Source organism: Gorilla gorilla, chromosome 20 (genome assembly GCF_029281585.2).
Source record: "Gorilla gorilla gorilla isolate KB3781 chromosome 20, NHGRI_mGorGor1-v2.1_pri, whole genome shotgun sequence".
In the NCBI taxonomy this organism is placed as follows: Eukaryota; Metazoa; Chordata; class Mammalia; order Primates; family Hominidae; genus Gorilla; species Gorilla gorilla.
Window position 1 is genome coordinate 52,962,600 of NC_073244.2, and position 14,177 is coordinate 52,976,776.

The 14,177-nt window shown below is 46.3% G+C and overlaps 1 protein-coding gene across 9 annotated transcripts in view; it reads left to right on the top strand.

The window, feature by feature from the left end:
* HNRNPUL1 (heterogeneous nuclear ribonucleoprotein U like 1) overlaps window positions 1-14,177 on the top strand; it is a 44,886-nt gene that overhangs the window by 20,720 nt on the left and 9,989 nt on the right. For all 9 annotated transcript variants that reach the window (XM_019015138.3, XM_019015136.4, XM_019015127.4 and 6 more), the window contains exons 8-10: window positions 8,779-9,045; window positions 10,874-10,996; window positions 11,094-11,222. In XM_019015138.3, the coding sequence (XP_018870683.1) occupies window positions 8,779-9,045; window positions 10,874-10,996; window positions 11,094-11,222 (519 nt within the window). The remainder of the gene's footprint in view (window positions 1-8,778; window positions 9,046-10,873; window positions 10,997-11,093; window positions 11,223-14,177) is intronic.

A 14,177-nucleotide genomic window follows, 5' to 3' on the forward strand; every position in this document is an offset into this window, starting at 1 on the left:
TTTGAGACGGAGTCTTACTTTGTTGCCTAGGCTGGAGCACGGTGGCGCAATCTCGGCTCACTGCAACCTCCGCTTCCTGGGTTCAAGTGATTCTCCTGCCTTAGCCTCCTGAGTAGCTGGGATTACAGGTGCACGCCACCATGCCTGGCTAATTTTTGTATTTTTAGTAGAGATGGGGTTTCGCCGTGTTGGCTAGGCTGGTCTTGAACTCCTGACCTTAGGTGATCCACCCGCCTCGGCCTCCCAAAGTGCTGGGATTACCAAGTGTGAGCCACTGCACCTGGCCTAATTTTTGTATTTTTAGTAGAGATGGGGTTTCACCGTGTTGGCCAAGCTGGTCTTGAACTCCTAACTTCAAGTGATCTGCCCACCTCGGCCTGCGAAAGTCCTGGGATTACAGGTGTGAGCCACCAAGCCCAGCCAACTGCATAAAATTAACCAGCACATAGTGTAATAATTTTGAAGCCACCTCCTATTGCTATTATGGTGAGCTCAATTGTTGCAAGTTTCTACTTAAAACACTGTGTGTCATACATCTTCACGTGAGCAGTTCTTTTCAGTAAATTGTGTATCACAGTAAAAAGTGATCTCGCAATTCTTGTGTATTTTTTAATCATGTTACTGCAATATCATAAGCCTTGAGTAACACCATGGGATCCATACAAAGTGCCACTAGTGATGCTGGAAGTGTTGCTCAGAAGCAGAAAAAAGTTATGGTATTACAAGAAAAACTTGAATTGCTTGATATGCACTATAGATTGAGGTCTGCAGCTGTAGTTGCCTGCCATTTCAAGATTAATCCAGCATAAGGACCACTGTAAACGAAAAAAAGAAAAAATTCCCGAAGCCATCACTACTGTGCTAGCAGGTGCTAAATCCCTGCACTTTTTATCATATATTGAAAATGCAAGGCCGGACACTGTGACTCACACTTGTAGTCTCAGCACTTTGGGAGGCCAAGGTGGGCAGATCGCTTGAGCCCAGGAGTTCAAGACCAGCTTGGGCATCATGGTGAAAACAAACTTTTAATATTTTATAAACATAAAAATTAACTGGGTTGGTGATGCACGCCTGTAGTCCCAGATACTCAGGAGGCTGAGGATCGCTTGAGCCCTGGAGGCTGCAGTGGGTTATGATTGCCCCACTGCACTCCAACCTGGATGACAGAATGAGACTCTGTCTCAAAATAAATAAATAAAACTGCAGCTTTTGTGTAGGTACAGGGTTGCTATAAGAAAGGCATACCTGCCGGGCACGGTGGCTCACGCCTGTAATCCCAGCACTTTGGGAGGCCAAGGAGGGCAGATCACGAGGTCAGGAGATCAAGACCATCCTGGCTAACACAGTGAAACCCCGTCTCTACTAAAAATACAAAAATTAGCCAGGCGTGGTGGCCAGCGCCTGTAGTCCCAGCTACTCGGGAGGCGGAGGCAGGAGAATGGCGTGAACCTGGGAGGCGGAGCTTGCAGTAAGCCACGATTGCGCCACTGTACTCCCGCCTGGGCAACAGAGCAAGACTCTGTCTCAAAAAAAAAAAAAAAAAAAAAAGCATACCTATAGGCTATAATTCAAGAAAAAGTGAAGTCATTATATATGACAACATAAAGCAAAAGAAAGGGGAAAGATCTAAAGCTGCTGAATTTAATGCCAGCAAAGGATGGTTTAATAACTTTAGAAAGAGGTTTGGCTTAAAAATTCTTAACAGGAAAGGCAGCTTCTGCCAACGAAGAGGCAACAGACAAGTTCCCAGGCATCATTAAGGTATAATTGAAGAGAAGGGATATCTGCCTGAACAGATTTTTAATGCCAAGTGCAGTGGTATGATCTCAGCTCACTGCAGCCCCCGCCTCCCCGGTTCAAGCTATTCTACCTCAGCGACCCAAGTACCTGGGATTACATACTTGCGCCACCACACCTAGCTAATAATTTGTAATTTTTGTAGAGGTGGGGTTTCGCCAAACTCGTGAGCTCAAGCAATCCGCCCTCTTTGACCTCCCAAAGTTCTGGGATTATAGGCCGGAGACACCACGCCCAGCAAATTCTGTCAGATTGATGATCAGGACTGTTGTTACTTATAAAGCTGGTAACTCTCAAACCCTAAATCCTCAACACCAGTTGCCAGTCATTTGGTTGTACAACAAGAAGGTGTGGATGATGAAAATCCTTTTTCTAGATTGGTTCCATTGATGCTTTGTTTCTGAAGTTAGGAAATACCTTTCCAATATGTGGTTCCCTTTTAAAATTCTTTTGATATTGGAGAATGCCACCAAGAACCCCATGAGTTTAGTACAGAAGGGGTCAAAGTGGTTTATTTGTCCCTAAACAATGGGCTGACCCTTGAACTTTGCAGGGATTAGGGGCACCAACCCCCATGCAGTCAAAAATCCACGTATAGTTTTTGACTCCCAAAAACTTAACTACTGGCTGAGCGCAGTGGCTCACGCCTGTAATCCCAGCACTTTGGGAGGCCAAGCTGGGTGGATCACTTGAGCCCAGAAGTTGAAGACCAGCCTGGGCAACATAAGGAAACCCTGTCTTTACCAAAAATAGAAATAAAAATTAGCTGGGCCTAGTGGCACACGCCTGTGGTCCCAGCTACTCAGGAGACTGAGGTGAGAAAAAAAAAAAATAGCCTACTGATAACATAAACAGTCAATTAACACATAGGCTAGTGTCTACAATTTTTATGCACTCATATGAGATACCTAACTTTTCCTTATTATTTTTTTTCAGTATTTCTAGTCATAGGGATCTGAGAGTTTTTTCAAATTGTTGCAAGTGTCCACAAATATTTTCAGTATATTGAATGAAAAAAGTACACATGTAAGTGGACCTGCCCAGCTTGAAGCCAGTGTTGCTAAGGGTCAGCTGTGTTTTCATCTGACCCATTTGAGAGGAGGTTGCATACATCATGTCTTCATTACTTTGGTCTGTATTCCTTCTTTTCTTTTTTTTTAATAAATGAGACCGGGTCTTGCTGCATTTTCACAGGCAGTGATCCCTCTTCTGATCAGCATGAGAGTTTTGACTTGCTTTGTTTCCCACCTTGGCTAGTTCACCCCTCCTTAGGCAACCTGATGGTCTCTTAACTCCCAGGAGGTCACCATATCAATGCCGAACTTAGTGTGGACAGCCGATTGGCATAGTGCACTACAGCCCAGAACTGGGCTCAAGCCATCCACCCCAACCTAGTAGCTGAGACTGCAGGTGCACGGCACTGTGCCAGGCTCGGTGTGTACTCTTTTTTTTTTTTTTTTTTGAGAGAAGTCTCACCCTTGTCCCCCAGGTTTGAGTGCAATGGCTTTATCTCGGCTCACTGCAACCTCCGCCTCCCCGGGTTCAAACGATTTTCCTGCCTCTGCCTCCCAAGTAGCTGGGATTAAGGCGCCTGCCACCATGCCTGGCTAATTTTTGTATTTTTTAGTAGAGACAGGGTTTCACCATGTTGGCCAGGCTGGTCTCGAACTCCTGACCTCAGATGATCCGCCCGCCTCAGCCTCCCAAAGTGCTGGGATTATAGATGTGAGCCACCGCGCCCAGTCGGTGTGTACTCTTTTTGAGACGGAGTCTTGTTCTGTCGCCCAGGCTGGAGTGCAGTGGCGTGATCTCCGCTCACTGCAAGTTCTGCCTCCCAGGTTCAAGTGATTTTTTTGCCTCAGCCTCCCAAGTAGCTGGGATCACAGGTGCACACCACGACATCTAGCTAATTTTTGTATTTTTAGTAGAGACAGGGTTCACCATGTTGGTCAGGCTAGTCTCAAACTCCTGACTTCGTGATCCGCCCACCTCGGCCTCCCAAAGTGCTAGGATTACAGGTGTGAGCCACCACACCTGGATGATTCTTAAGAGTAAAGATATTAATGACAGTAAAGTTATTAAATTTAAAACTTGATATAATGCTATTATCTACTGCGCATTCAAATTTTGTCACTTGTCCCAACAATATTCTTTTGTCCAGTTGAGTTTCTAGTTCAGGATCTGATCTGGCCTGGGATCATATTGCATTCTCTTGCCATGTGTCTTTAGTTTCCTTTAGCCTGAAACAGTTTCTCAGCCTTTTTTTGCATTTCAGGATCTCAGTATCTTTTTGTTTTTGTTTTTGAGACAGAGTTTCGCTCTGTCACCCAATCTGGAGTGCAGTGGCGCAATCTCAGCTCACCACAACCTCCACCTCCCAGGTTCAAACGATTCTCCAGCCTCAGCCGCCCAAGTAGCTGGGACTACAGGTACGCGCCACCACACCTGGCTAATTTTTGTATTTTTAGTAGAGTCGGGGTTTCACCATGTTGGCCAGGCTGGTCTCGAACTCCTGACCTCAGGTGATCCACCCGCCTCAGCCTCCCAAAGTGCTGGGATTACACGTGTCAGCCACTGCGCCCGGCCCTCAATATGTTTTCAGTAAAACATTTTAAAAATGAAAACTGTGCTCATACTCTACAAATTGTTTGGTTTTAAACCTTGCATTTTTTTCCCATTGAAGAGTAAATCTTGGCCATCTTTCCCTGTCCACACAGACAATATATAGATCCAGCTCAGTTAAAGTTGTTTCTTAATAGTTAATTATTGTGAATTGATTTTTTTCAGGAATAGGGTTTCCAAAAAAAAATCGAGGAATGTAAAAGGGGATACAGTGTAAAGTCTTCTTTAGACACCCACCACCCCCCCCGCCCCACCCATTTTTCACATATACCCTCCCCAGCATGTGAACCCACTGGTACTCGGGGTTTCATCTTTTTTTTTTTTTTTTTTTTTAACTTGTATGTCTTGGGGGTCTTTTTATTTATTTAATTTTTTTGACACAGAGTTTTGCTCTTGTTGCCCAGGCTGGAGTGCAATGGCATGATCTTGGCTCACCACAACCTCTGCCTCCCAGATTCAAGTGATTTTTCTGCCTCAGCCTCCCAAGTGCTGGGATTACAGGCATGCGCCAGCATGCCCGGCTAATTTTGTAGTTTTAGTAGAGACAGGGTTTCACCATGTTGGTCAGGCTGGTCTCGAACTCCCGACCTCAGGTGATCTGCCCTCCTTGGCCTCCCAAAGTGCTGAGATTACAAGCGTGAGCCACCATGCCCGGCCTTGGTGGGGATCTTTTTATAGTACTACCAAGAGAGCTTCTTTGTACTTTTATATTGTCTGTAGTCATTGTATGACTGTACCATAATTGATTTAACCTAGTCCCTCCCTTTGGTGGACATGTCGTTACTTTTGCAGTTTTGTGTTTAGTGGCTGTAATGGCTGTCTAGTATTCTGATGCAGGGGTTTGGGTACCCTGCTTTAATTTAGCCCGTCTTCCTGTTAGTGGCTGTGAAATTGTTTCCTGGAACAGATAATGCGGCTTGTCTTTTTTCCATTTACTGGAGTAACTTGGAGATCTTTTTGTAGCCCCACATATGGATCTCCTGTGCAATTTAGCCACTCCTACTTCCCCATTGGAGCACATTTTCCGTGTTGGCATGAGCATTTTGCACATAGAATTTTGCATTCTTGTGGGAATGTAGTTGTATTCCTTCTTGAAAGTTAGATTCTAAGTCAAAGGTATATTTTTAAATTTTGATAGCTACCACCAAGACTACACTCCAAACAGGTTGCAGTAATTTAACTTGTCACTGTGTGACAGTGTTTGCCAAAGTCTGTTCTTTCAGAGTATGAGGTTCTTTTGGTATGTGGCAGTATGGAACTCTAGGCCTTGACTCTTGCTTCAACCAGAACATCTCTGCATCCAGTCTTAAGATTCCTTATATAGTTTTCTTTGTTCAGAAGATACCACAACTTTAAAAAGGCTCAGGGTGAGGAGTTGGTGGGGGTGTAAAAATCATTGGTCTCCTGGAACAAGAGGGGAGGACATTGGTGTCAAATATCAAGTCCTCAATTTGCAAAACAAAAAGGTAAAACAGCCTTCCAAGTGGAGAACAGAATAACCCATTTCAGCAAACCATAAAGAGTATGATACTTAGAGCCTAGGGACAACAGAAAGAGGTGTGAGACACCAGGCTATAAAAATGGCAGGCTCTGAATTATGCCAGGCTTCAGGAGTTTGGGTCTTTAGGCCTGGGACTGACACAGGAGTGTTTCAGCAGGAACAACAACACAACTCCACTTGCCTTTTGGACAGATGGCTCTGTTGGTGGTAGATGGGTTGGTTGAGGGCGCCGGTTTCTGTGCATTATGGGAAGTTCCTATAGTGAAGCTGGTGGCCATAAGGAAGGCTAACTAACACCCACAGTCAAACCTGCTCTCCATGGTCTTTTTTTTTTTTTTTTTTTGAGAAGGAGTCTTGCTGTTGCCCAGCTGGAGTGCTGTGACACGATCTCGGCTCACTGCAACCTCCAACTCCCTAGTTCAAGTGATTCTCCTGCCTCAGCCTCCTGAGTAGCTGGGATTACAGGCACTCGCCACCATGCCTAGCTAATTTTTGTATGTTTAGTAGAGACGGAGTTTCACCATGTTGGCCAAGATGGTCTTGATCTCTTGACCTCATGATCTGCCCGCCTTGGCCTCCCAAAGTGCTGGGATTACAGGCGTGAACCACCACATCCAGCCGCTCTCCATGGTCTTGACGTGGGTGCATGCTTAGAGATGAACAGGCATGAGGGCCTCTGACACAGAGCTGTGCCCTGTGAGCACTGAGGAGGTTAATGAGGAAGCTCCTCAAGGGAGGGTGCTTCTGTCGCTTCTTGAAGGGCAGTTCCCAAGGTGGTCACCTGAATAGAGAAAGAAATTATACTTTCATATCAGAAAGCGAACCTTGTATTTTGCTTCAGTCTGCTATCTAATCTCAAGTTTTGAGCCTTTTCTTCTCTGAGATGGGCATTTAGAAAAATATTTAACAAACATTTTAAAAATATAAGTTTTAAAAAGGCAAAAAAACACTAAGAAAAAAAAGAGCCTCTCGTATCCTGCAGCCAAAGCAATGTTTCCAAAACACAGTTTTGAGCAGGCTGCTCCTCTATTCAAAATAAGTCAGACACTCTGCTCTGCCACCAGCATCAAGTTCAAATTCCTGCGGTAAATTAGAGTCCCTCACGTGCCGAGGTAGGCCGTGTCCCCTCCCACCACTTCAGTCCCAGCCCCTTATTTCTAGCACAGTGCCTGACATCTTGCAGTGATAGCTCACATTCCTTGTGTGCTCACTGTGTATTAAATGTGCTAGCCCATTTAACAGTTAGAATAAACATAGGCTGTATAAAATATTATTACCCCGCCCCCCTTTTTTTGATAAGGAAACAAGATGAAATAACTTAACCAAGGCCACAAGTTAGTAAATGGTAGAACTGAAGCCATCCACCTTCTAAAATGGGATCATAAGCTAGGCGCAGTGGCTCACACCTGTAATCCCAGCACTTTGGGAGGCTGAGGCGGGTGGATCACCTGAGGTCAGGAGTTCGAGACCAGCCTGACCAACATGGAGAAACCGCGTCTACTAAAAATACAAAATTAGCCGGGCGTGGTGGCACATGCCTGTAATCCCAGTTACTCTGGAGGTTGAGGCAGGAGAATCGCTTGAACCCGGGAGGCGGAGGTTGTGGTGGGCCGAGATTGCGCCATTGCACTCCAGCCTGGGCAACAAGAGTGAAATTCCGTCTCAACAAAAAGAGGGGGGGGATCTTAATTACTAACTTTAGCAATTCAATAAGTAGTTGTTACAGAATAAATGAATGTGGTCCCTGCGTGGCTCTTCAGCTGTTCCTGAATTACTTCCCCCTCATCTTTTATGCCTCAGCCAATCTGACCTTATGTTCTGTCACTGCTAGGCTTATATACAAGCAACTGAGAAACCTCAGAAACTTGCTTCTAGGTAGGTCATCTTACTGAATTATGATAGAGTGTCCTTGTCTCATTCCCCACTGGTCGCTAAGCTCTGTCGGTCCCAGATTATGCAGACATATGTATCAGAAAGAGTACGAACTCAGGGAACATGTTGAACAAGCTGAACTCAGTTCGAAAAGGCCCTGCTGTGACTTTCCTTCATCTGTTATATTCATAGACTGCGCTTTCTGGGTTTCTTTTGTTTGTTTTTGTAGAGATGGGGTCTCTTTATGTTACCCAGGCTGTACTTGAACTCCTGGCCTCAAGCATCCTCCTGCCTTGGCCGCCCAAAGTGATGGGATTATAGGCGTGAGCCACTGCACCTGTCTCCTCATCAGTTTTCAGGACAGGACTGGATCACCTTTTCCTTCGTCTTCATCTCAGTCTAGGCACAAGACTCAAATACTTGGAGCTTCTTAAAATTACCTGCTTTAGGACAGGTGCCGTGGCTCAAGCCTATAATTCCAACAGTTTGGCAGGCCAAGGTGGGAAGATCACTTGAGTCCAGGATTTCAAGACCAGCCTGGGCAACATAACAAGACCCTGTCTCTACAAAAAAATTTAAAAATTAGCCAGGTGTGGAACATGCCTGTAGTCCCAGCTACTCAGGAGGCTGAGGTGGGAGGATTGCTTGAACCTGGAAGTTTGAGGTTGCGGTGAGCCCTAGCTGTGCCACTGCACTCGGCCTGGGGGACAGGGTGAGACCCTGTCTCAAAAAAAAAAAAAACAAAAAACTCTTGCTTACTTGCTTCATATCCACCAACTTTGGGGTCTTAGGCAAGGAGGACTTTGGGCTGGACATTCTCTGAGATGTTCACTGATGCTGCCCAGCTTACCTGTATGTTGGGGAAGGATGCACTTCAATCTGGAAAGCTGTCCACAATCTCCTCCCTGCATCTACTGTCCTCACGTGTGACTCCTAGTGCCTATGGCGAGAGTTGGCAATCATATTCCTTTGGCTTTTTCTCCTAGGATTTTGAATGTGGAAATGACGTGGAACTGTCTTTTACCAAGAATGGAAAGTGGATGGGCATTGCTTTCCGAATCCAGAAGGAAGCCTTGGGGGGTCAGGCCCTCTATCCTCATGTCCTGGTGAAGAATTGCGCAGTGGAGTTCAACTTCGGACAGAGAGCAGAGCCCTACTGTTCTGTCCTCCCGGGGTTTACCTTCATCCAGCACCTTCCCCTTAGTGAGCGTATCCGGGGCACCGTTGGACCAAAGAGCAAGGCAGAATGTGAGGTGAGTGGGGCCAGAATGTATTGGTGGCCACCTTGCTGCCAAGACAGAGGAGACACACACACACACACACAGACTTGCTGCGAGAGTAGCCTTGGGGCAAGTGGCCACTTTGTCCCAGCTCCTCAGGGTTGGACTCAGAGCTGAAAAGCTGCTCTGAGTGTGAGGTAAGGGGTGTTGGTGTGACCTAAGTTGAAGTCGGAGAGGCTACCTAAATCTCAGAAAGATTCCATCTTCTTCTTAAGTGAGGCCAGAATAGGGGAAAAGGAGGCTTTTCTTACAGCAGAAAAGGACACTAGGCGCTTCTTGGGGAGTGCACTGTGCCACCAAGTGTTCTTTTTTTTTCTTTAGAGACAGGGTCTCGCTCTGTCACCCAGGCTGGAGTGCAGTGGTGCGATCACGGCTTACTGCAGCCTTGACCTTCCAGGCTCAAGTGATCCTCCCACCTCAGCTTCTCGAGTAGCTGGGACCACAGGTACATGCCACCATGCCGGGCTAACTTTTTTAGCCACTGAGCCTGGCCCACCGAGTGTTCTTGAAGGAGGTTGAGTAAGTTCCACCTCTCACCCAGAGCTATCAAAAGATAAATGGCCTTTGGGAAGATTTGATTCCAAGAGCTATACTAGTGTCTTTTTTCTTAAAACAATATTTTTCTTGTATGTGTAAGTTATTTATGCTTGTTCTAGAAAATTAAGAAGTAAAAAATTTAAATTTTCATAATGCCATCATCTACAAATAAGTTTACTTGCAGAGTTTTGGAGTTCATCTGTTCTTTTTAATGTCTAAGTGCCTGTTTTATGCTCACAAACATTTATCATTGAGATTCTATGGTATAAGCATTATGATAACCTGCCCTTTTCACTTCACATTATTTTGTGAGCTTTATCCCATCACATAAAAACCTCTCTTTGAACATCATTTTTTCTTTTTTAAAAATCCTTCAAGGGAATGAACGTCATTCTTAATGGCCTTACAAACTCGCCGTTCCCCCCTAGTCAGGCATTTAAGATGCATCTGTGTTTACCAAATTCTAAATGTACTGATTAGATACAATTCATGTCCTTGTGTGTGCAGCTCTGTTCCTATTTCATGCTTAAAGAAAGTTGTACCACTTCTCCCCACTCCATGGGGCCAGTCCCAGTACACAGCCTTCCCTGGGCTATTGCAGGGGGTGGGGAATGGGTCACATAATCCTGTAAATGGGCTGGGTTTGGTGGCAAATGCCTATAATTCCAGCACTTTGGGAGGCCAAGAAGGGAGGAGGATCCCTTGAGTATAGGAGTTTGAGACCAGTCTGGGCAACATAAGGAGACTCTCATTTCTACCAAAAAAAGAGAGAAAAAGATTAGCTGGGTGTGATGGTTTGTGTCTGTAGTTCTAGCTACTCTGGAGGCTGATGTAGAAGGATTGCTTGAGCCTGGGAGTTCAAGGCTGCAGTGAGCTGTAATTGGGCCATTACACGCCAGCCTGGGCAATAGAGTGAGACCCTGTCTCAAAAAAACAAAATACTATAAATGCTAATGATGACAGCACTTGGTTTTTTGTTTTTGTTTTTGTTTTTCCCCGAAAGTCCTGGGATTATAGGCGTGAGCTACCGTGCCTGGCCAGCACTTGACTTAATGCTCACCCTGTCCCAGGCACTGTGCTCAGAGTCTGACAAGCCTGATCTTTTTGAATCCCGATACCAGTACTGTGAGGTAGATGCTATTATTGCTTCCGCTTTGTAGAGGCAGCCACAGCTCAGAGGTCCAGAGTCACACTCACAGTCACCACCGAGCCAAGTGGTGCCATACCACCATGCCGCAACACCTTCCCTGTCTTGTTCTTGCAGATTCTGATGATGGTGGGCCTGCCTGCTGCTGGCAAGACCACATGGGCCATCAAACATGCAGCCTCCAACCCTTCCAAGAAGTACAACATCCTGGGTACCAATGCCATCATGGATAAGATGCGGGTAAGGCCAGCCACTGGACTCTCCTTACTCACCTCCAACCTACTGAGTGCTGCCCTGCAACTAAAATCACTCACCCCTCACCAATTCCTGCCCGCAGGTGATGGGCCTACGCCGGCAGCGGAACTATGCTGGCCGCTGGGACGTCCTGATCCAGCAGGCCACCCAGTGCCTCAACCGCCTCATCCAGATTGCTGCCCGCAAGAAACGCAACTATATCCTAGATCAGGTACTTAATGATGACCATTGTGTCCTCAGGAGAAGGGAGGGGACCCTTTGCATGCCTGAGAATCTCCCTCTGGTCCCTTTCTTTTTTCCCCCGTAATGATGATGGACTGCTGTGCTAGTCGGGGGGGGTCAGACCTTGTCATACATGATGACATGGTACTACACACAGCTGAGCCTGGACTGGGATCATGATCTAGGCCTACTTACTCAGACTCATCAGCAGCCCCAAAGAACATCAGGTAAGAACTGTTTAGCAAAATGGAAGGAGTATGGATTTCCAAGCCTGAGAGACTGGAGCTTGAATGCCAGCTCGGCTACTCCCTAGCTCTGTGCCTTTGGGCAGCTGACTTTATCCTCTGAATCTCCATCTCTTGGTTTGTAAAACAGGGATCTCAATACCATCTGCACCCCTAACACAGGACCTGGCACTTAGTAGCTGGTGATTATTGTTAAATACTCTACAGAATGGGCAGAGTAGCTTTCATGCCAACAGCAGTGCTGTAAGGTAAATGCTATTATTGCTTCCATCATTTTCTCTTCACAAATACGTATGACTGGCAGGTACATACCTAAGTCATATTTTCTACCTACACTTCAGTTAATGGTGGAGTTCTTAACATCAGGGACCTTGGAACCTTTGTATTTGAACATAAATATTGTATGCAGGTGCAGGTGTATCCTTTTTACGAAAAAGAAGGGAAAAAAACAGTTTTTTGTCCCTATCTTTCAGCATTCTCAAAAGGATGAGTGACCTAAAAATCATTACAGATTCCTGTCTCAGAGTAATGAGTTCCACATGGTTATTGCCTATGCAACGTCATTGCCTATTGACATTTGTCCTGAAGGCTTTCACAAGTAACAAAGGGTGTCTCCTTATTTTCTATGTTTGGGGATCTGTGAATGAGCCTCTGTTCCCTTCAGCCTTGCATTTGTGCTTTCTTAAGAACCTGTGAGTGAGCAAATATGTAAACTAAGTAACACCCTGCCCTTGTAGCCTTCCTGAAGTGCCTTCCATACGTGTAGGCCTGGATACTTGGTGACCATGAGTTCAAAGGGCTCCTGATAAGAGTGGAGGTGGGGACAGCGTTTGGCTTTGTCAGAATGGTAGTTTGCTTGTTAGAAAGGAATCGCCAGAGACCGAGTTGCCTTCACATAGGAATGAGGATCCTACACAAAACAGTTGAGCACAGGATAGTCTAGAAGCCATCCGTGGTTATCCCCCCAGCTCATATTGTGTACAATCAGTGTTCTCTCCGCTTTGAAGATTTGTCTTTTAAACCCTTGGCCTCACTTTACCTGATCCTCCTTGTCGGGGCATTTAAGAATTTTTTTAGTCTGTATTGACCCCAGTTGGACTCATTGTCGTGAAAGGGAGAGCAGTAATACCATTTTAACACTCTGAGGATACATACCTCTTTTGGATACCCTAGCCAGTATTCCTGCCTGTCTTTTTCTTGGTTTGCTGGTTAAATCAGCTGTGGAACCCATTTCAAATATGTGGCCCAGGGGAGAATGATTATAGTCTAGAGTGGATCGTCTAACATCTCTGGCCAGGATGCTGAAGTGGGTTTTATCTGGAAGCCAGGCCCATGACAGCTTTGCACTCTGAAGACCTACTGTCAGCCTTCTTGGCTGCTGCTGGCTTGTTCAGGGACAGGGTCTAGGGCTGTACCAGGTATACCTGTGGTCTTCAGGGCTACCAGCCTCCTGCTGAAGGGACATGTGGGTCAGGCCAAGAGATCTTGGCCAACAATGAGACAGAGAACCTAAACTCTGAAGGCTGGGGAGGAGGGTTCTCTGGTTAACCACAGATTGGAGGATTGCCTCAGGGCCTGAAGCCATAGGCTACTCAGGCTGAGGGAGGGAGTGTAAAGCCAGTGGTTTCACCTGTTTTGGCCTAAACCCCAAAAGTGGGTTCCAGAAAACTCTGGGTATGAGAAAGAGGGAGGGGGAAGTTGTGTGTTTGTATAGAGGGTTCAGAGCAGGCCCCTGGCCAATCCTGGCACTTCCATTCCACCAGCTTTGGCAGTGACAGGTAAGTTGATGATGCATAGCTGTCTCCTGGGCTAGGTGGAATTTCCAAAGGGGAAACCCATACTACAGGCAAAATCCCTGCAGTTCCTGGATCTCAGCCCAGAACCATCTTTTGCCTTTACTGGTTTTTCCTGAGTGGTCAGATCTCCCCAGATTTGGCTCTTCCAGCCTCCTGGTATGTAGGTTGGCCTTAGAAATGCTCATCCTTGAGAGGGAAGGAGAGGTTGTCTGCAGGAGCCAGGTGGGCCTTTGTAAGCCAGGATTCTGCATTTGTCTGGCCAGGACTCTAACCCCTACCCTGGGATGTATGTGATTGGGCACAAACTCTCAGGTATATCGGGGCTTTGATCTACATTCTGTGATAACCTGAGTAGCCTTTTGAGATCATGTGGGCATCACAGCTGTGGAACATCAGAAGAGGAAAAAGAGGTAGACCAGAGAGGAAACTGAAGCCTCTGCAGAGGACTATAGGACTGCTAAGTCACACACTCAGTGTACTGATAGATCACAGCTCTGCTGACTTCCCAAACAGCCATAGTCTAGAATGGTTGGGGCCATGGTGGGAATTTGGGGAAGCTTTCTGGAGGTGGAATGTCTGAGTCGGGGCACAGAGGATGATTAAAAGAGTTGGGGCTTTGTCCTGAGGAGAGTGGGGAGTCATGGTCAGGTTTTCATCCGGAGGAATGTGGATAAATTTGCCTGGCTAGTAAAAGGCTGCAGAGGAGAGAGAAAGGTGGAGTAGAAGGCCACATTGCTTCAGGTGTCTCTTTGGGGTCCTCTGTTGGAGGTGGGAAGCCTCTGGAATGAGATGCTTTCTGGCCTTGTCCCAGAGGGCCTCAAAATGGAGTACAGAACAGGAACTGACTGGCCTGCTGTGAGGCAAACAAGTTGCCTTTCTGGAGGCTTCTGGGGAGCCTCCGCA